General features: G+C 49.5%; 1 protein-coding gene across 2 annotated transcripts in view; it reads left to right on the forward strand.

Annotated features, from left to right (window-relative positions):
* LOC147108369 (interleukin-27 subunit beta-like) overlaps positions 1 to 22087 on the forward strand; it is a 204690-nt gene that overhangs the window by 17745 nt on the left and 164858 nt on the right. For both annotated transcript variants that reach the window (XM_086004971.1, XM_086004970.1), the window contains one exon: positions 5944 to 6047. In XM_086004971.1, the coding sequence (XP_085861097.1) occupies positions 5960 to 6047 (88 nt within the window). In that variant the 5' untranslated portion in view covers positions 5944 to 5959. The remainder of the gene's footprint in view (positions 1 to 5943; positions 6048 to 22087) is intronic.

Raw genomic sequence — 22087 nt, forward strand, 5'->3', positions numbered from 1 at the left:
ATCACGGGATTGGGGGTAATATACTGGCATGGGTGGAAGATTGGCTATCTAACAGAAAACAAAGAGTTGGGATAAATGGTTCATTCTCGGGCTGGCAATCAGTAACTAGTGGTGTTCCGCAGGGGTCAGTGCTGGGACCCCAACTCTTTACAATCTATATTAACGATTTGGAGGAAGGGACCGAGTGCAACATATCCAAGTTTGCTGACGATACAAAGATGGGAGGGAAAGCAGTGAGTGAGGAGGACATAAAAATCCTGCAAAAGGACATAGACAGGCTAAGTGAGTGGGCAGAGATTTGGCAGATGCAATATAATGTTGGAAAGTGTGAGGTTATGCACTTTGGCAGAAAAAATCAAAGAGCAAGCTATTATCTAAATGGAGAGAAACTGCAAAGTGCTACAGTACAAAGGGATCTGGGGGTCCTGGTGCATGAAACAGAAAAAGTTAGTATGCAGGTGCAGCAGGTGACCAGGAAGGCCAATGGAATCTTGGCTTTTATTGCAAGGGGGATGGAGTATAAAAACAGGGAAGTCTTGCTGCAGTTATACAGGGTATTGGTGAGGCCACACCTGGAACACTGCGTGCAGTTTTGGTTTCCGTATTTAAGAAAAGATATACTTGCTCTTGAGGCGGTTCAGAGAAGGTTCACTCGGTTGATTCCAGAGATGAGGGGGTTGACGTATGAGGAAAGGTTGAGTAGGTTGGGACTCTACTCATTGGAGTTCAGGAGAATGAGAGGCGATCTTATCGAAACATATAAGATTGTGAGGGGACTTGATCGGGTGGATGCGGTGAGGATGTTTCCACTGATGGGTGAGATTAGAACTAGGGGGCATAATCTTAGAATAAGGGGCTGCCCTTTCAAAACTGAGATGAGGAGAAACTTCTTCACTCAGAGGGTAGTAAATCTATGGAATTTGCTACCCCAGAGAGCTGTGGAAGCTGCAACATTAAATAAATTTAAAATGGAGATAGACATTTTCCTAGCAGATAAGGGAATTAGGGGTTACGGGGAGAGGGCAGGGAAGTGGACGTGAGTCTAGGTTCAGATCAGCAATGATCCTATTGAATGGCGGAGCAGGCCCGAAGGGCCATATGGCCTACTCCTGCTCCTATTTCTTATGTTCTTATGTTCTTAAAAGGTATGGCGGTAGATAAGCAGTGGCTAGCATTTAAAGAAATATTTCATAATTCTCAACAAAAATACATTCCATTGAGAAACAAAAACGCCATGGGAAAAGTGATCCATTCGTGGCTAATTAAAGAAGTTAAGGATAGCATTAGATTGAAAGAAGAAGCTTATAATGTTGCGAAGAATAGTAGTAAACCTGAGGATTGGGAGAGTTTCAGAAACCAGCAAAGGATGACCAAAAAATTGATAAAATGGGAAAACATAGAATATGAGAGAAAACTAGCAAGAAATATAAAAACAGATTGTAAGAGCTTCTACTAGTGTGTAAAAAGGAAGAGAGTAACAAAAGTAAACATTGGTCCCTTAGAGGCTGAGACAGGAGAAATTATTGTGGGGACTAATGAAATGGCAGAAACATTAAACACATATTTTGTATCTGTCTTCACAGTAGAAGACACAAAAAGCATACCAAAAATGGTGAGGAAGCAAGGTTCTAATTAGGGTGAGGAACTTAACATATTTAATATAAGTAGAGAAAAAGTACTAGAGAAACTAATGGGACTAAAAGCCGACAAATCCCCTGGACCTGACGGCCTACATCCCCATGGGTTTTAAAAGAGGTGGCTGTAGGGATAGTGGATTGGCTTTGATCTTCTAAAGTTCCATAGATTCTAGAACAGTCTCAGCAGATGTAACACCGCTATTCAAGAAAGGAGGGAGAGAGAATACAGAGAACTACAGGCCAGTTAGCCTGACATCAGCCATCAGGAAAATGCTGGAATCCATTGTTAAGGAAGTGGTATCAGGGCACTTAGAAAATCATAACATGATTAGGCAGAGTCAACATGGTTTAATGAAAGGGAAATTGTGTTTGACAAATTTATTAGAGTATTTTGAGGATGTAACTAGCAGGGTAGATAAAGGGGAACCAGTGGATGTAGTATATTTGGATTTCAAAAAGGCATTCGATAAGGTGCCACATAAAGGTTTATTACACAAGATAAGGGCTCATGGGGTTGGGGGTAATATAATATCATGGATAGAGGACTGGTTAACAGACAGAAAACAGGGAACATAAGAACATAAGAACAAAAGACGTAGGAGCAGGAGTCGGTCATTTGGCCCCTCGAGCCTGCTCCGCTATTCAATAAGATCATGGCTGATCTGATCTTGGCCTCAACTCCACTTCCCTGCCCACTCCCCATAACCCTTGACTCCCTTACCTTTCAAAAATCTGTCTACCTCCACCTTAAATATATTCAATGGCCCAGCCTCCACAGCTCTCTGGGGAAGAGAATTCCAAAGATTCATGACCCTCTGAGAAAATAAATTCCTCCTAATTTCCGATTTAAATGGGTGCCCCCTTATTCTGAAATTATGCCCCCTAGTTCTAGATTCCCCCACGAGGGGAAGCATCCTCTCTGCATCTACCCTGTCAAGCCCCTTCAGAATCTTATATATTTCAATAAGATCCCCTCTCATTCTTCTGAGTATAGGCCCAACCTGCTCAACCTTTCTTCATAAGAGAGTAGGGATAAATGGGTAATTTTCTGGTCGGCAAGCTGTAACTAGTGGGGTGCCGCATGGATCAGCGTTGGGGCCTCAGCTATTTACAATCTATATTAATGACTTAGATGAAGGGACCGAGTGTAATGTATCCAAGTTTTCTGATGTTACAAAGCTAAGTGGGACAGTAAGCTGTGAGGAGAACACAAAGGGCTGGATTTTGTCAGCCCCGAGCAGGCGGGTATGGAGGCGGGACTGCCGGTAAAGTAGCAGAAAGTGGGGGCGGATGGCAAACCCGCCCCCATCCCGCCTCATGCCCTTTTGCCAGGAGGCGGGAAGATGTGCTGCTTCGGGTTCCGTCTCCTCGAGGCGGGAAAGGCTTTAAATCCTTTTATCTGCCTGTTAACAGGTAGTTAACAGGCAGAAAAAAGGATTATTCCAATTTTACCATTTTAGGTGAAGGCTTCCTGACCTCAGAGAACCCCACCGAGTTGGAGGAGTTGCGTCGGAGGTCTGCGGAGGTCTGTGGGACCTGAAAGTAAGATGTAGAGGTGAGTGATGGGTGCAAGTGTGGAGTTGTAAGTATGGAAGGTGAGTGTTAAGTGTTAAAAAATGTTCACTTACTTTGGTTTCTGCCTACAGCCTTCATCCACCCTGGATCGGGAGACCCGACATCTTCTTTGTTGATTTCACAGACTGGCTGTTGGATTCTCCGAACCAACAGTCATCTGAAATCTACAAAGTTGAAAGGTTTGATGAGTCCTGAACAAAAGGTCTCATCAAACTACAGAGAATGTCAGTGTTTGACAGCTTCACAGAGCTGTCAAACGCTGACATTTCTTCTTTCAAAAAGTCTTGACAGATAGCACATCTGACGTTGACGTGCTCTGTCAGTAACTTCCCCCTAATTGGCCTGCTGAGCCCACTGGGCGGGCTTAATAAGGTCAATCGGGGAAAATCCCGCTGGTTGGCCAGAAGATGACTGAGGCAGGACTGAAACCCGGCAAGCAGCTGTCCCGCCTCCAACTCGTCTCCATTGAGAAAATCCAGCCCAAAGAGTCTGTAAAGGGATATAGATAGACTAAGTGAGTGGGCAGTAAGATGACAGATGGAGTATAATGTAGGGAAATGTGAGGTTATTCATTTTGGTAGGAAGAATAGAAAAACAGAATATTTTTTAAATGGCGAGTAACTTTTAAATGTTGGTGTTCAGAGAGATTTGGGTGTCCTCATTCAAGAAACACAGAAAGCTAGCATGCAGGTACAGCAAGCAATAAGGAAGGCAAATGGCATGTTGGCCTTTATTGCAAGGGGATTGGAGTATAAGAGTAAGGAAGTCTTGCTACAATTGTACAGGGCCTTGGTGAGACCACAACTGGAGAACTGTGCACAGTTTTGGTCTCCTTATCTAAGGAAGGATATACTTGCCTTGGAGGCGGTGCAACGAAGGTTCACTAGACTGATTCCTGGGATGAGAGGGCTGTCCTATGATGAGAGATTGTGTAGAATGGGTCTATACTCTCTGGAGTTTAGAAGAATGAGAGGTGATCTCATTGAAACATACAAGATTCTGAGGGGGATTGACAGGGTAGATTGTAAGGCGGTGGGGCTTCTTTTAACTGATTTAAGGTAATTTACCTGGTCAGGCAGTTTTGCCTGCACTCTGGCCAATTTCCAATAAACCAATTTTCAAACAGCGGTTTCGAATCGCTACCCCACCTTCCAGTTCTGACAAGAGGACTTATAATTAATGACATATTAAAACGAACAGGCGGTTTTGATGTGAGAAAGTCAAACTTTTATTAAACTAAAGAAACTATAATCAAATATTAAACCATACCATACGAGCACAGTAATTACAGTTAAATTGCTTAAATGGGGGAATGCAGACGGTAAAAACGAACGGTAAGTGGCTACAATGTTGATTAAACAATCTTAGCAATATCCGCTTAATTCACCACCCCCCAACTCCTTACTAGGTTGCTTTGCTGAGGAGTCAGAAACTCTGCTCACCTGTGGTCCAGCGAAGTGAGAGAGAGAGAGAGAGAGAGAGAGAGAAGCTCACCTGTGGTCCCAGGAAGTAAAGAGCGATAGCTTCTCAGCAGCTATCTTATATACCTTGTGAGCCCCCTCCCCCCTCTGCTGTTTGCCTGTCTGGGAAATTCGCGCCCAGAAAGTTCCAATTCACAAGAGAAAAGCTGTGATTGGCTAACTCAAAGTGGTTGGACTGGGTTAGTGACTGCACTGTGGGGCCAAAATGTTCCCGCCCACATCCGGAGTTCACCTGGGCTAAAACAAAAGAGAATGCAACAGCCCTATTGTCCAGAATGCTAGGTGATTTAAACCCATTCAATTCTTAAAACGGTTGCCTTTCAAAAGTCCCTGCATTCCAGGGTTTTAGTCTCTCATTGTGTGTCTGAGTAGTTCTGAATGGCTGTGTCAACATAGCAGTTTCAAATCGATTGTCTTGCGGTCAATTCTCAAGTGGGCAATTGCTTAAGTCAATAAACAAACCATGCCTCTGAAGAGAAAGGGGAACCTCCCTGTTTTGATTGACAGGTCTTTCACACAGACATTACAAGCTGTACAGGCTTTCCAAACCCCACGGTTCTTGGCCAATGCTTTCTGTGGCCATTTTAAAACCTTTTGTGATTGCCCACACTCCAGGGAACGATATTATTGATAAAGTACTGTTTTCGGATGTGTGAATATTTTCCACAGAGCTCCACGACTCCCGTGTTGTCCACGTTCTTTCCATCTCCGAACAGTCTTTTGTGGTTCTGGCACATTTTTAAAACATTGTAGACAAGTCCCATCACCCAATTCTTCGTCCACGATGTGGACCAATATTTTCAAATCTTCAGGGAAAATAGGGGAAATTTTGCAACCCCTACAAGATGGTGAAAGGTTGTTTATCTGGCTGGAGTGTCTAGAACTAGGGGGCATAGACTCAGGATAAGGGGTAGGCCATTTAAGACCAAGATGAGGAGGAATTTCTTCACTCAGAGGGTTGTGAATCTTTGGAATTCTCTGCCCCAGAGAGCTGGAATGCTGAGTCTTTGAGTATATTCAAGGCTGAGATTGATAGATTATTGGACTCTAGGGGAATCAAGGTATATGGAGATCGGGCGGGAAAGTGGAGTTGAGGTCGATGATCAGCCATGATCTTACTGAATGGTGGAGCAGGCTCGAGGGGCCATATGGCCTACTCCTGCTCCTAATTCTTATGGTCTTATGTTCTTCCCATCTTGTCGATGTAAATCTATGCCTGCCTCCCCTTTAGTCTGATGGTTGCATTTCAGTTCACAGGTGTCCAAGATGTACGTGAAGCTGCCCGTAATCCTTGGTGCTGTGATGGTGCTGCTAAATACCAATGGCACAACAGAGGGACAAACCATCGTGGGAGGTGAGTTGAACCGTGATACTTGCGAAAAGCCTCTAACCGAACTTACAAAGTAGGTGACAAAAATGTCAAATGCTTCATGGCATTTCCACTCTTGCTATGTTGTAGAAACTGGGCGGAACTTTCAATGTCAGCGGGGGTGTGGAACAGGCGGTAGTGGATCAGTCGCCTGTTATACACACGGCCTGATTTTCCCCTCCATTGAAGTCTACAGAAAGGTGTAGGGTTCTCAAAATTCCCGCATTCCCCAAAGTTATGGATAAAGGGACCCTGTATGGACAAGTTATGAAAAGACAGGGTACCCAAAATGGCTTCTGCAACCTCGTGACCAGAAGTACAGGATTTTAAAAGCAAGGCTCTGCAAAAAGGCAGGCACCCTTTTCAAACCTGAAACGAAACTTAAAATGCATAAATCTGTGAATAGACTTTGTGGAGCCAGACAGTTAAAGAAAACACAGAATATGCATTCCATTCACCTTGAAACAGATCAGGTTAGAATGGGCCTCAATCAAGGCCATCAGGTTTCTGCATATTTAATCGGTAACAGCTCACAGAAGCCATCGAGTCAGGAAACCCGATTAAGTTTCATACATAACCAACAGCCAGGACATCGAAACCATTAAAACACAGAGAAAACCATTTCAGGAGTCATTAAAATAAATGGCTGTAATCAGTTTAAACGAACCCGCCAAAAGTTAGACAAAGGACTGACCTGATTTGGCGCACAGATAAGGAATGAAGAATGGGGTATAATTGTAGGCCCATTGGTAATGATCTCTCTCTCTTGCTCTGGCCTCTTATTGTTTGGTTTTTGGCCTCCTGCCTCTCATTCTCGTGCCCTGGCCTCGTGGCAGGCTCTCTTCTCGCTCCCCGCGCCGCTCAACACCAAGAACGCCCATTACTACACCGAGGGTCCAACGTGGGAAGAGAACGAGACCCGAGTTCGAAACCACACAGGACACACAGGCCACAAACGGGCAGACGAGATGAGATGAGACGAAGAATATGGTAAACCGATAAGAGCAGAGAAGGGCAGGGAAAGATGCGTTGAGGAACAAACGCCTAGTTATAAGCTGGCGTTTGGTGAATAAGTTGGCATTACATGCATGGGCAGTAAAACCCCAATTTAAGAATATGCTGGTGTTCGAAGAATGGGTAGCAAAATCAAGACAAACGGCCTAGTTATAAGCTGGCGTTTGCCACATGGACAGTAATAGCCCAGTGGAAGAATAAGCTGGTGTTCGAAGCATGAATAGGAAAATCATTAGACGGTGAAGACCGCCAACCGACCCCCGACCACAGCAATACCGTCGGCAACCGCCCGAAGGAGAAGAAGGCCCATCGCGATGAAGTACTCGACGAAGACGTTAACGGAGAAAAAGGGAGGGTGCCTTTGCACAAACAACTTCAGCGCCGCGCCCTGTGACCACTTGGCGGTGAGATACCCCAAAGGACAGAAAGAGCGGATCAAAAACCCCATCATCCAGAGCAACAGGTTTTGAATTGGTGAGCATGAATTCCTGGCCCCTCATCGCTTAATCTAGTTAGGTATAGGGGGTGGGATAAGGATAAGGGGATTTTTAATGTATGTGTTTCACTCGATGTGCTGTTGTTCCCCATTCCCATATAACTGTATTAACTGTTTATACCTGTAACTATACCTGTAATTCTCAGTAGCATTGTGTTTTATTCAGCCTTTTAATAAAATGTGGTTTTCTTGCACCAAACTACTTGTTTACTCGATTTTCTGTATCGCCGCCTGTACTAAGTCTGGTGTCTAGAACCCAGGGGCTGTGGAGCAATTCGAACTGCTCAGAGACAGTCAGGGGCAGAGCTGACTGGGCACACACTCCAAAACCCCCTACAGAAATGGCGACTGCAGCAGGACTCCGGCAACAGGGGTGCGATTCAGTAGACAATGGTTCAGATGAGCATACCATGATGGAGGAAAGGATTTCTGATTATGTGTTTAGCAAGGTGAATATCACAAAGAAGTGGATCACCACTCTGTTAAGGGCTGGGCGTCCGGTAGATGCCGCAGCTAAGTGGACAGAAGGGAGGGAGCACAAGAAATCCCCAGAGAAGGAAGTCTGGCTGATGTGTTTGAAAAAGCAGGTCCAGCTTCTGGACAGGCTCGTTGCAGCACAGGCAGCTGAGATAAAGGAGTCAGCCCTGGAGGTCCAGGACAAGGCTCTAGCAGGGGAGAAGTTACTGGTAGCATTGCAGGCCCTGAATCAGGAAAGGGTACATTTAATGGGAGAATATAAGGCCAAGTTGGAATACCTACAGTGCCAAGTCACCGAAGCCAAGAGTAAGGAGTTGAGGTGGCGGGAAAAGAACACCCGCCTAGCAAGACAAGTTAGAGAACAGGAGGAGAAAGTAAAAGAGGTAAAGGCAGCTTACAAGTTAGCGAGCGAACAGGGGTTTGAAGATGCAGATCATGGCCCCTGCAAGGAACAGATAGAAAATCTGAGCCTGGCCCTGTGGAAGGCAAAAGGCATGGTGTGCCTCATAAGCCCGAAGGCAGGACAGGCGGATTTTATAGGGAACGAGGGGAGAACGGTTCAAACATCACTGGTAGTGCCCAGGGACGACCCGGTTGAGGAACAGGAGGTCTCACGACCGCCACCCGTAACGCCAGGTTTTGGCGAGGTCTGGCAGCAAGGGGGGGCGGAGTCAGGTGTGGGAGCGGAGGTGGAACAGCCCCCGCCAGGGAGGCCGGAGCCGGGACCGATGTGCCCAGCCCGGCATCGGAGGTTCGGCCCACCCGTCAATGGCGACGACGAGGAACCCCTCCAAAACCAGTTCATATTACCCTATAGCACCCAACAGCTTAGGGCTATGGTGAGCCATATCCCAAAGCTCTCCGAAAAAGGGGTCCCCTCGATCCACTTCAGGGAAGTAGAGCAGGCAGCCAGCGTCAACGACTGCGATGGTGCTGAGCAGGCCAAGATGCTGCTATTCTCCCTGGAGAGTAGGCTCCTCCAATCCCTCTCTGACGAATGTAAGAAGGGGCAGTGCGGGTATGAGGAGCTCAGGGATGAAGTTCTGGAGGCCATGGGGATGAATGAGGGAAGTCCTTTCTCCTGTGTGGAGAAGACGGTCCAGCTCACAGGGGAATCCCCGCAGGCCTGCGCGGACAGGTTATGGCCGGTTTATAGGAGCGCCTGTCCTGGGGCACCTAATCGGGCATTCCTGAACCAGGGTCAGCTGGCCCATTGGCTCCGTTGCCTGGTGGCAAACAGCTTGCCACAGGTCCGGGCCAAGGCGGAAGTCTGGTTCGACCCCAAGAATCCCCTGACCACCGAACTTACGGTGATCAGACAGTTAACCCTAGCCTATAAGAACGGTAGGGGATCGATGCACACCCACCTAAGGGGAAGGTGCATGAGGTAAAACCCGGGCAGGGTAGGAAGGAGTGGCATCAGGAAGGGAATAACCCTTCTAGCAGTAAGATGAATTGTTACGGGTGCGGGAAGGATGGCCACTGGAGGAAGGAGTGTAAAAACCCTTGGAAAGATAACAAAGGAAAGAATTCCACAGCCCCAGCCCAAAAGGCAGAGGCAGGAATCCCTCCCGCCGCGGTCGAGTCATTTTTGGACACTATGAGGTCCTCATTGACTGGCCACGGGAGAGTAGCAGCCGCTACCGGTGCTCTGACCCCATCAGCCCCATCCAACCCGCAGCCATGACTAGAGCCAGCGTAGCCTGTTTACCTGTGTTCCCTTCGGTACGACGAATGGAAGAGGCCCCTCGTGGAGATGGAGGTAGAAAAGGTGAAGGGGACCTACCTGTTGGACACGGGGGCATCATGCACCGTGGTCCATTCAGATAACCCCACCACCTCGCCTCTATCTAACAGGGTCCCATACAGTCTGTCAGGATTCACAGGCAAAGAACAGGCCAGCTCGTTTTCCATCCCGCTCACCATTCGGTTAGGACCACTCCGCTCCAAGTGGACCTGTGTCCTGATGAGATGGGAAGTGGAAGGTGGAAGAGGGGTCCTGGGAGCCGACTTTATTGTAGGCCACGGGATCCTGGTAGATTTAAGGAATCATTGCCTATGGGGGGCAAGTACAGGGAAGGACGGCGAGGTTGTGGTCATCCCAGGGAAAGAAGGGAAGAGAAGAGGACCCTGTGCACCATGAAGCCCAAAGAGGGTTATAACCTCGAGCTCATGGTCAGTAACACCCCGAAAGAATTCCAGGCATTTGTGCGCGTCCACCTAGCCACATTTGCCATGCACAAACACAACTGCGGGAGGGTCAACGGGTTTGAGGTCAGCATAGACGGGAACCCCATGGCCCGATCACAGAAACAGTATAACTTCCCCAGGGAAGCGGAGCCAGACATGGAAGCAGCCATGTCCTCCTTAGTGCAGCAGGGAGTCCTGAGACCGATAGCCACCCACGTAAACTCTCCACTGTGGCCGGTTAGAAAGCCGAACAATTCCTGGAGGGCCACGGTGGACTATCGGGTGCTCAACAGCAACATCCCAGCCTGTGCACCTACGGTAGCAGCAGTTGCCGACCTGATAGGAAGTATCCCAGCATCCGCGACCATGTTCACGGTGCTGGATATTTCCAACGGGTTTTGGTCCACCCCTTTAAGGTAGGAGGATCAGTACAAGTTTGCCTTTACGTTTAAAGGGCAACAGTACACATGGAACTGTTTGCCTCAGGGCTTCCAAAACAGCCCCAGCATCTTCCATCAGTGCATGGTGAACAGTTTAAAGGGTTTCAGTCAGCCCAGACAGTTGGTGCAGTACGTGGATGACCTGCTCCTGTTCACTGATTCGAGAGAGGAGCATGGCCCACTACTGTCTGAACTACAGAAGCTGCTCAGGCAGGAGGGTTTTAAAGTAAACCCAAAGAAAGCGCAGATCGTCCGGCAGGAGGTGAAATTCCTGGGCTTGACCATACGTGCTGGGGAAAGGGCCATAGATAAGGCTAGGAGGGAGGCGGTACAGGAGTTACCCGTCCCCAGCACAGTTATGGGTGTGAGGTCATTTTTAGGGTTAACCGGGTACTGCAGAGACATCATTGAAGACTATGCAGCCACAGCAGCCCCTCTGCTCCAACTCCTACACAAGGGAGTGGAGTGGGTTTGGGATGAGGGTTGCCAGGCAGCATTTGTTAGGCTCAAGGAGGATCTGCAGGCCGCACCAGCTCCAGGGGCCATAGATGGGGGGTGGGAGCTATGGGGGCGGTTTACTGGTGGATGGATGGTATGTGGCCATCGGATGGAGACAAGGTCCCCCTCTCAATCCAATTCAGGAAGGCCACACCTACCTCCAACACACCTGAGGTAAATCTGCCCATTAACTCACTAGTTTAAAAGGCCAACTAGTGCATCCCTTCAGGGCCAGAGCCCAGGAGTGGCCAGAGAAAGGGGTCCTGAGAGAGGACCAGGCCAGTCCCTGAGGGGACCAAAGCAGGGCCAGTCCCTGCGGGGACCAAAGCAGCGCCAGAACTCCTTGAAGCTCGGGCCTGAGAAGGCCAGTGCCTGAGTAGATTGCTGTTGTACTGTTGTGGGCCAGTTACTGAGGAGAAAGCCAGGATAGAGCCAAGATTGCTGTTGTGGGCCGATACCTGAGTGTAAAGCCAAGACAAGGCCAATACCTGAGGGTAAAGCCAAGGCAAGAAAATTGATTTATTCTATGTGAACGTCTTATGATTTTGGAATGTGCCAGACGTGAACCTTTTTCCCGTTGGCTAAAATAAAACACAGCTAATTGCTGGTTTTCATAGACCAATCTTGTGACTGTGCTTGTGTTCTCCTGTTCCTGCATCAACACACCCTTCGGTCTAGGGGGTGGTTGATCACAAGGGAAAGAGTTCTTCCTGGAGGTAGCAGCCAGCGGGGATAGCCTGAGTGCTATGCTGCTCCAAGAGCGGCACGGCAGGCTAAGGCCGGTGCTTTACTCCTCCAGGATGCTCACGGAGGTGGAGAGGAGCGACTCCAGCTGTGAGCGGCACCTCCTGGCCACACATTGGGCTGTGAAAAGATCGCTGATCTTCACAGGCACCTCCCATCACCCTCCTCACCCATCACACACCCACCCAGATGCTTCTGGATGGGAGGATCAAGGATGGAACAGTGAGCAGTGCCCCCATTGCCCGATGGACCCTGCTCTCACAGATGGATCTTAAAGTGAAGGGTCTCTGCGAGCCAAAGCTCGCAGCCAACATGGTATATCCTGGAACAGCCCACTGGTGTTCCATAGAAGGGGTTTGGGAAGTGAACATAGGTTTACGGGCCGAGATACATCCCATGGGCTGCGAGATCTATGTAGACGGCTCCAGCACGGTATCTGCTGGTGAGCAACTCACGGGGTGTGGAGTTTATGACCCAGCGGCAAACATTGCCCTGGCGATTAAGCACCATGAGCGCCCAGCAGGCTGAACTGTCCGCGGTAGTGTACGTAGTTAAGCACCCCGAAATCTTCCCCACCCCACACACGAATTGCTCGGACAGCATGTTTACGTGCAATTCGTGTACGGAGTACCTGGCCATCTGGTCCCGCCACCGATACACCTCCGCCGATGGGAGACCCCTCACAGTAAAACCCCTACTGGAGAAAATCCTAGCGGCAGTGGGGGAGGAAGGGGAGGTCTTCATTTAGAAGGTGAAGGCCCATTCCTCCACAGAACCCCGTAGTCAGGGTAACCAGCAGGCTGGCGTGCTGGCCAAGGAGGGTGCCCACACAGGCACTTTCTGGGACCCATATGGGTCCAGACCCATGGCAGCAGTCAGAGATAGGGATGGGACACAAGGGAGTGCAGGGGTAGCTTTAGCCCCGGACCTTAAGATGGTCCAAGCCCAAGACCCCGTCCTCAAAGCCATCCTCAATGCAGTGATTGAGGGAAAAGGGGTAGAGGGCCCTTACGGCGCAGCAGCCCTCTCCGTAAAAGAAGGCATGCTTTTCGGGGGGGAACAGTGGGTTGTGCCGCAACAGCACCGGAGGGAATTCCTTCAACTGGCCCATGTGGGTCCAAGAGCGGGGCATCCCGGGCCTGAGACCACCTGGCAGCAGGTGGAACAGGCGGGATGGTGGCCAGGACTCAGGGAAGATGTCCGCGAGTTCTGCGCCGGCTGTCTGGTGTGTGCTGCCAATAACCCTGACCCCCATAAAAGGAAGGTACCCATGTGACACATCAGGAGGGTAGAAGGACCATGGCAGTCGATACAGGTCGACTACATCGGGCCCCTACCCACCGCCCAGGGAGACTATAAGTACTGCCTAGTCCTGGTGGATGTGTTCACCAAATGGGCAGAAGCCTTCCCCTGCAGAACGGCCACAGCTCTGGGTATGGCCAGGATCCTGGTCCGGGAAGTGTTCTTGCGATTGGGGGCTACCACAGTATGTGGAGTTCGACCAAGGGAGTCACTTTACTAGGCAGGTAATGCAGAATACCCTTATGCTACTAGGCATCGAGTGGAAGTGGCACGTTGCCCACAACCCGCAGTCACCGGGGATTGTGGAGAGAATGAATAGGACCTTAAAAGAAAGGTTAAGGAAGGAGACGGTGGACTCTCCTCAAAAATGGGCAGAGGTCCTACCGCTGGTCCTCATGGGGATCCGGGCCAGCCAGTCGAAGCACGGGGTACTCCCCGCTCGAGCTGATGACTGGCAGGGTTATGCGGACCCCCATCCATGTACTAGCCCCAGTGCTCACCGGGACAGGTTCGCCCGAAACCTCTTCGAGCACCTCAAGCAGGTCCACGGGCAGGTGGCTGGGAACATGGGAAAGCAGCATCGGAGCAACTGATTGCTGCTCGAACCCCGAAAACACCACGAGTGCGAGGTAGGAGATCAGGTCATGGTGAAGAACTATGCTCGGGTAGGAAGTTTGGAACCGCTATACATGGGGCCCTACAGCATTGTAGACAAGGCAAGCTCCATGGTATACGCCATTAAGATGCCTCGGCGCACCAAATGGTTCCATATTAATCAGTGTAAACTGTTTAAACCCGAGACGAGAAAGCAGTCGGTTGGGGTAAGGTCTGAGGATAGAGATCCTCAGCCTGCAGCGGGAACAAGTTCATAGACTGCACAGGCAGGCGCTGTGGCTTGTTTAAGGGGAGGGGCCATCCCGCCCACCGATTGGGACACTTCTGGGATCTAGAGGAGGAGGAGGGACCCAAGGGCGAAAACCCCGCCCCGACCCAGGTTTAGAGGAGGAGGGACCCGAGGGCGAAGACCCCCCCCCCACCCCGGACCCAGGTTTGCGACCTGGGGGCGGAGACTCTCAGCCTGCAGCAACAGGCTGCGAAGTGTTACCTGCCCCTAGCCCAGGTTCGGGAGGGGTAAAGCCTGAGGAAGAAGATCCCCGGCCAGCGGCAGTGTTAAGCCCACAGACCGCACCGGAGGGGACAGCGGTTCGGGTTAAAGGCCCACCAGCCAAGAAAACCCCACCCGCCGAAGTCCCTAGAAGGTCCCCATGGACGCCCCAGCCAAGGAAGCCATGGTCACCGGCTCCCCATTTTAAAGCGGCACCCTCCCGAGTCAGGGGTAAGTCCAAAGACAGAGGTCCCCAACCAGCAGACACCGGCTGCAAGGGACCGAAAGTGCAGGACAGTGCGGCCACGCCGAAGGGAGCGGTGTGCCACAGCCCAAACAGGGATTAGGCTGGCTGCCCGGAGACGGGCAGCGGATGTATATAGTTTAGGTAATGTAAGTTTAGGTAACTTTAAGTTTAGGTATTTTTAAGTTTGGGTGTTTAGCCTAAGTTAAATAAGGTGATGGGTAGTTTTAAATAAGTAGTAACCTGCTAAGAGTGTGTGTATTTGAGTCGAGGTCGCGAGACCCGACTATGCTTCACCCAAGCCAGAGAATCTCCTCGGGACCTGGCTATATGTTCTTGTATCTTTTGCAGAAAGACTTTCAGGATGAAGGGGGGCGTAATCCTACTCGCCCTGATAGGAATGAGCATTGGAAAGCGAGGTGACGTGGAGGAATCCCACATCTATGGGTGTTCAGGAGAAAGAGCACCTATAGTAACCGATGGAAGTGGCGAGCGGGACGTGGAGGAGACCGCCATCTACGTCCACGAGGGAAGGTGGCCAGGGTGGCTGGGGTCCAATACGTCTCAGTACTCCAGCCAGACCGGGTTCACGTACGGGGTGGCCTCCCTCCTGTGCCCAAGGTACAGGTCGTTACCACAAGGGTTAGTGTCACCGTAGGGAAATGTGTATGTTTAACGTGCAAGGGACACATTCCTTTGGATAGGTGGTGGTGGCTCAGAAAGCTGAGCAAAGATATGAGAAACCCTGCAGTCAAGTGGGAACGGTTGGGGAACAATACCCACCAGACGATTACAGGGGCTCACGGGGGAATAAGTGTGTGTTGGGACAAGTGGCGGGAACTGGATCAAGGGATTTATGTCTGTATGTGGGGGGTCAGAGAAGGTCTGCCCCACAGACATATCCATCATTTTCCACCGGCAGTGGCAAGACGCCGGGGAGGGGATGAAGTGGGATACCAGCCTGAAGGCATGCGTGGTCCCATACTCCCCAATCCCAGTCAATGCCACTGAACTTGTGACCCGCCCCCGAAAGCTCCTGCCCATGACGCAGGCAGTGAGTACACACAAGGAAGGGTGCCTTGCCACCACCAAGGGACCAGGGAATGGGTTGGTACTACTGCCTACGGATCAGGTGCTGTACCAGGGGGTACACTACGTGGTAGCCTCCGTGATTTTAAATCTCACCGAGGTACACTTACCGGAGTGGTGCCCCAGAGAGACAGAACAGCTATACCAGGCCCTATTAAAGGACATGTTCAGAAAATTTTACGAGTTCGATTTCGCCAATGTCAATAAAACTGAACTGTACACCACAGACCATGAGTTTTTGGGTAATGCAGGGAGGCAAAGAAGGGGAGCATGGAATTATGCTTTTACTGCGTTTAACACTGGGTCCTCTGTCATCAACAGTTTAGATGACATAGAATTACAGACCCAGATAAACGGTTTTAAAAGCTCAGTTAAAGAAAATCCTAATGGATGAGAACAAAGTAGTGGGCTCGGAGTTACATGAGGACCAGGCCATGACGGTCCATTTAAAAGAAATTATAGCCGAGCTGGAGAAGCAAGCAAAGACCGTGAATGCCCTCATAAGGGACGACAGAAATGCTTCTGACCAGGCTGCACAGAACAAGATGTGCGTGCTGTACGGGGTGTGGTTGCTGGGTGAGGGCCGCAGTAATCTGGAGGATTTAAAACAGGGTTTAGTCCCCTCCAGGATCAGCAACAAGCACCTCACAGCCCTCCATCTGTTTGAGAATGCATTAAGCCCATGCCAACTCCGGCTAGCTTCGGAAGCCTACCCGGTCCCAGTGGATTGTGGACGGTCCAACCACACCATCATGGGTATAGTAGTTAGGATGCCGGTCATGGGTAGGACAGCCTGACCCGCGCCGGTATACAGGGTTGAGAACATTGGAGTCATTCAAGGGGGTGTACACATTCATTTTACAGCTGTCCCACCTTATGTCATAAAGTGGGAGCACACTATGACAGGTACTGACCTCTCGGGGTGCCAGAGCCAGGGAGCACACATAATCCTGTGTCCCCATCACTTGAATGCCTATTCAAAACCACAGTGCAGGTTCAGAGCTGCTGGCGTGAAACCTATAAATGGTACCATGGAGGCAAAGGCACCAGGCCATGTTCCCCCGCAGGTAGCATATATAGGAGGTGGGACATATTGTGTCACCACAGGAGCTCCCCACTACCAGCATGGATAGCATAGCTGGTGTCCGGTTAGTGACAGCAGTTTCTGCTTTAAACCCGAGGCAGAAGTTTAAGTGGCCCAGGAATGAATTGTCCCCATTCCTAAACCCTCCACTGTTCACCTCACTGTAAAGGAGAATTTTACCAATCTGCAAAGGTATGTAGCGCAGTTTGGCTACGAATTTCTCCCTCTCCGAGAACACCTTACCAAAATACTCAAAGCAGTTATAGTTTCACAGATATATTTTTACACTCTGGAGCAGAAAACAGTAGAGATAGGTGCTAAGATATTGGCCATTGTAGTTCCACCCTGGTGGGATATTTTCAATAATAGAGGTCCCTTCGTGGATCAGACTGGCTTCCCACATTCTCGTGGTTTGCCAGTTGGGGATAGTATTGTACCTAGTGTGCACTCAGTGCAAGGGAAAAGGTCAAATACTCAAGTTCCGAAACCAAAGGACCTGGAAGGAACATTGTTAAGGTGGAGGGAGATACACATGTTTGAATTTGTTGTTTGTATCATTAAAGATTGTTTGTTCCTGTCCTTTTGTTGGTTTTTAATAAAGATTTTCAATGTGTTGTTTGTAATAAAGATGATGTGTACCAAGTGGTGCAGGGGTGTTGGACCCCCTCCATGCTTGGATGTGTGTAAATGACTGTAATTATTCTATGTATGCTTATACACACTACATTTTACAGAATGGGAAATGCATGTGTCGTGGGTATCTTAGATAGATAATTGCCGGGGAAGATTGACTCTGGAGGGTCGGAAATTTTGCTCACCTTATCAGGATGATACTTAAAGCAAGTTTAGTATCAACAGGGGGGGAGTGAAGGGTTCTCAAAATTCCCACATTCCCCAAAGTTATGGATAAAGCGACCCTGTATGGACAAATTATGAAAAGACAGGGGCCTAGAAATTCATTAAGGCGCCGGCAGCTTTGCGGCCAGTTACCGCCTAAAGAGGGCTTTTGCGGCAAAAAGGAGTTTGCGCTGATATTCAGCGCAGCGGTAATGGCGGCGGTAGCCGTTAGCGCTGCGCCGGCACCGATGACGTCATCGGTGTGCGCAGTGCCCCGGTTCCGCCCCGAAACCGGCCCGATCCCCATATTTAGTTGCGGCCGCCTCTTCCGCAGCGGCCGCAAACAGCGACCAGAAAACGGGGCCATACTGTAGCCTTAGTGGGGCGCTTTAAGGTGGAGGTGCGGCCGGCCGCTTTTTCGGCAGCCGCCTGCCCGCACCTCCTTCCCCGGCCTCCTCCACCACCCCCCCCGCAGCATTGCCGGCTGCTTTCCGCGAACCCGGCACTTCTCCGTGGTGCCGGGCTCATTTGCCGGCACAATCCAGCGGCGATCTCCCCGTGGCAGGCACCTCCCCCTTAAGAGAAGGAGGAGGCCTGCAGTACCGCAGCCTGCCGCTCCGCAGCGGGTGGCGCAGCGGTGCCTAGAGCATTGAAATTCAGTTTCAGCGCCCCAAGCGGGGGCGGGCACACCCTGGAATAGCGCCCGGTTCCGACTTGGGGCGCAAAAACTGAATATCTGACGGTCGCAACTGGCTCCGCGCCCAGCGCTAACTTTTGGGCGCTAGCCAGCTGGCGGGTCCATAGTGAATTTCTAGGCCAGGGTACCCAAAACGGCTTCTGCAACCTCGTGACCAAAAGTGCAGGATTTTAAAAGCAAGGCTCTGCAAACAGGCAGGCACCTTTTTCAAACCTGAAATGAAAATTAAAATGCATAAATCTGTGAATTGACTTTGTGGAGGCAGACAGTTAAAGCAAACACAGAATATGCATTCCATTTGCCTTGAAACTGATCAGGTTAGAATGGGCCTCAATCAAGGCCATCAGGTTTCTGCATATTTAATCGGTAACAGCTCACACAAGCCATCGAGTCAGGAAACCCGATTAAGTTTCATACATAACCAACAGCCAGGACATCGCAACCATTAAAACACAGAGACAACCATTTCAGCAGTCGTTAAAGTAAATGGCTGTAATCAGTTTAAACGAGCCCGCCAAAAGTTAGACAAAGGACTGACCTGATTTGGCGCGCAGATAAGGAATGAAGAATGGGATATAATTGTAGGCCCATTGGTAGTGATCTCTCTCTCTTGCTCTGACCTCTTATCATTTGGTTCTGGGCCTCCTGCCTCTCGTTCTCATGCCCTGGCCTCGTGGCGGGCTCTCTTCTCGCTTCCCGTGCCACTCAACACCAAGGACGCCCATTACTACACCGAGGGCCCAATGCGGGAGGGGAATGAAATGCAGGAGGAGAACGAGACCCGAGTTCGAAACCACACAGGACACACAGGCCACAAACTGGCAGATGAGACGAGGCGAGACGAGATGAAGAATACGGTAAACCGATAAGAGCAGAGAAGAGCAGCGAAAGACGCGTTGGGGAACAAACACCTAGTTATAAGCTGGTGTTTGGCGAATAAGTTGGCGTTACATGCATGGACAGTAAACCCCCAATTTAAGAATATGCTGGTGTTCGAAGAATGGGTAGCAAAATCAAGACAAATGGCCTAGTTATAAGCTGGCATTTATCACATGGAAAGTAATAGCCCAGTGGAAGAATAAGCTGGTGTTCGAAGCATGGATAGGAAAATCATTAGGCGGTAAAGACCGCCAACCGACCCCCGACCACAGCAATACCGTCGGCGACCACCCGAAGGAGGAGAAGGCCCATCATGATGAAGTACTCGACGAAGACGTTAACGGAGAAAAAGGGAGGGTGTCTTTGCACAAACAACTTCAGCGCCGCGCCCTGTGACCACGTGGTGACGGGATACCCCAAAGGACAGAAAGAGCAAACCTCAAACCCCACCATCTAAAGCAACAGGTTTTGAATTGGTGAGCATGAATTCCTGGCCCCTCACAGCTTAATCTAGTTAGGGATAAGGATAAGGGGATTTTTAATGTATTTGTTTCCCTCGTTGTGCCGTGTGTTCCCCATTCCCATATAAGTGTATTAACTGTTTATGCCTGTAACTATACCAGTAATTCTCAGTAGTATTGTGTTTTGTTCAGGCTTTTAATAAAATTTGGTTTTCTTGCACCGAACCACTTGTCTACTCGATTTTCTGTATCGCCGCCTGTACCTAAGTCCAGTGTCTAGAACCCAGGGGGTGTGGAGCGATTCGAACCGTTCAGAGACAGTCAGGGGCAGAGCTGACTGGGCATCCGCCACACACCAAAACCCCCTGCAAAGGAAAGTTGGGCGGGGTGTACAAGGGGTTGCTGGTCCAATATCACCCGTTGTACACCCCGCCATCATTGAACGCTGCGCCCGCCATGTTTTGGGTTGGTTGGTTTTCTTGTCCATTGGGGCTCAGGCTGTTCAGATGCTGCTTAAAACCTACCACTTTGACCAAGCTTCGGGTCACCTGTTCTGATAAAAAGAATGAAAGACTTGCATTTCTATAGCGCCTTTCACAACCTCAGGATGTTCCAAAGCACTTTTTTTAAGTGTAGTTACCATTGTAATGTAGGATACGCGGCAGCCTAGTTGCGCTCAGCAAGATCCCACAAACAGCAATGACCAGATTTTAGAGTTTTTAGTGATGTTCATTGAGTGATAAATATTGGCCAGGACACTGGGGAAAACTCCCCTGTTCTTCTTCGAATAGTGCCATTATCTTTTACGTCCACCTGAGAGGGCAGACGGGGCCTTGTTTTAACGTCGCACTCAAAAGACGGCTCCTGCAACAGTGCAGCACTCCCTCAGTAATGTACTGGAGTGTCAGCATAGATTATTGTAATATCTCCATCTTTAGTCAATTAATGACCCGTATTTTCCGATGCCTACGGGTGTGTACGCGCTGTCTACACACCCTTAGGGACATCGGAAATGCTGTTTTCAGGCATGCGAAGCGCATGTGCTGAAACCGGCATTTCCGATCTGTCAAGAATGCTTTTGACAGATCGGACGCCTGCCATGGAGAAGGGCCTCTGCGGGGGGAGAGTTCCACTTTCTGGAGAACCTCCGCCTGCTGAAAATCCTTAGAAATCTTACACCTGGTAAAAGCAGGTGTAAGGCTTGCTTTTACCAGCATAAAAGTTGAAAAAAGTAAAAAAAAATGTTTTCACTCATTTATAATTTAAAAATACTTTTTAAAAAGGTAAGTTTATTTTTAGCCCCATAAAAAACTTTAATTATTTTTTAAAAGAATAACATTTTTGTTTAAAATATTTAATTTATTGTAATTTTAACTCATTTTAAAAATGTGATGTTTTTAAAAAAAATTATTTAATGTTTTACTGTGTTTTTGGGGTGATCTCCATTCATATATTTGACAGGTCTATCTGTTAAAAGTATGAAGGGAGATTCCCTTCTCCTATTGGTTGGCCAGCCCACATGATCCCAGGGACGCTTGCGAATCGCCTGCGCCCCTGTGATACGTGGGCCCTGCGCATTTCAACTGTGGAGAGGCCCAGCATCGGAAGTGTCCGGACCTCGGGAGCCCTCAGGTAAGTGCGTGGATTTTTTTCTGATAGGATGCCTCCGCACACAGGAAGCGTCCGATGGGAAATTACGGGCCAGTGTCTGATAACACTCATGTGAAGCAGCTTGGGGCGTTTTACTACGTTAAAGGTGCTATATAAACACAAGCTGTTGTTTATTTCTGTAAACCACTTTACATAATTAATATTTAAAGAGCTACCATCTCTGTGAATTGTTTTTTAACTGAATCTTCATTTACAAACATGTTGTGCAATCGCAGCGAGACCCTGGCAAGTCCGCTGTTGCCTCACAAATGGCACGCATCACCTGGTCCTTCCGTCATCTCCAATAACATTTAAACTGGAGGCCTGCGGAGAGACCTGGAGAGCCGCCAAACCACTAAACCGCCAAACCTCTGGGCCAGAGACCAGGCAGCTCCCTGCCAGGCTCTTTCAACCTGTCGCGGAGGTCAGGTGGACCCATGCGTGATGTCATGAACCCCACCCCACGTATCTCCCCAGCAACAGGCTCTCCCGTACTGGACCTGTTGCCTACCAGGATTTCGGGGCTGGCCAGTTTCAACACCAGCAACTCAGGTCTAGCCAATTGGGTAGAATACGAGCCCAGGTAGGCCCCCAGGCTGCAACCATGCTTCGCCATGACAGACAACTCTGGAGGCCAAGGTCAGGCAGTTCTTTGCTTTGGTCACTGGTTCAGTCCGACTGTTTAGGGAGGGGGTGAGATGCACCAGATAAGAAAGCCCGGGATGGAAGGTCCTTGTTTACCCAGTCCCACATCGAGGTTATACTGTTCTGAACAGTTCCAGGTAGTGACCGTTCCACTTATTGTTTACTTGTGACCC

This window comes from Somniosus microcephalus, chromosome 13, assembly GCF_052327205.1.
Source record: "Somniosus microcephalus isolate GS21.2 chromosome 13, FLI_Smic_1.0, whole genome shotgun sequence".
In the NCBI taxonomy this organism is placed as follows: Eukaryota; Metazoa; Chordata; class Chondrichthyes; order Squaliformes; family Somniosidae; genus Somniosus; species Somniosus microcephalus.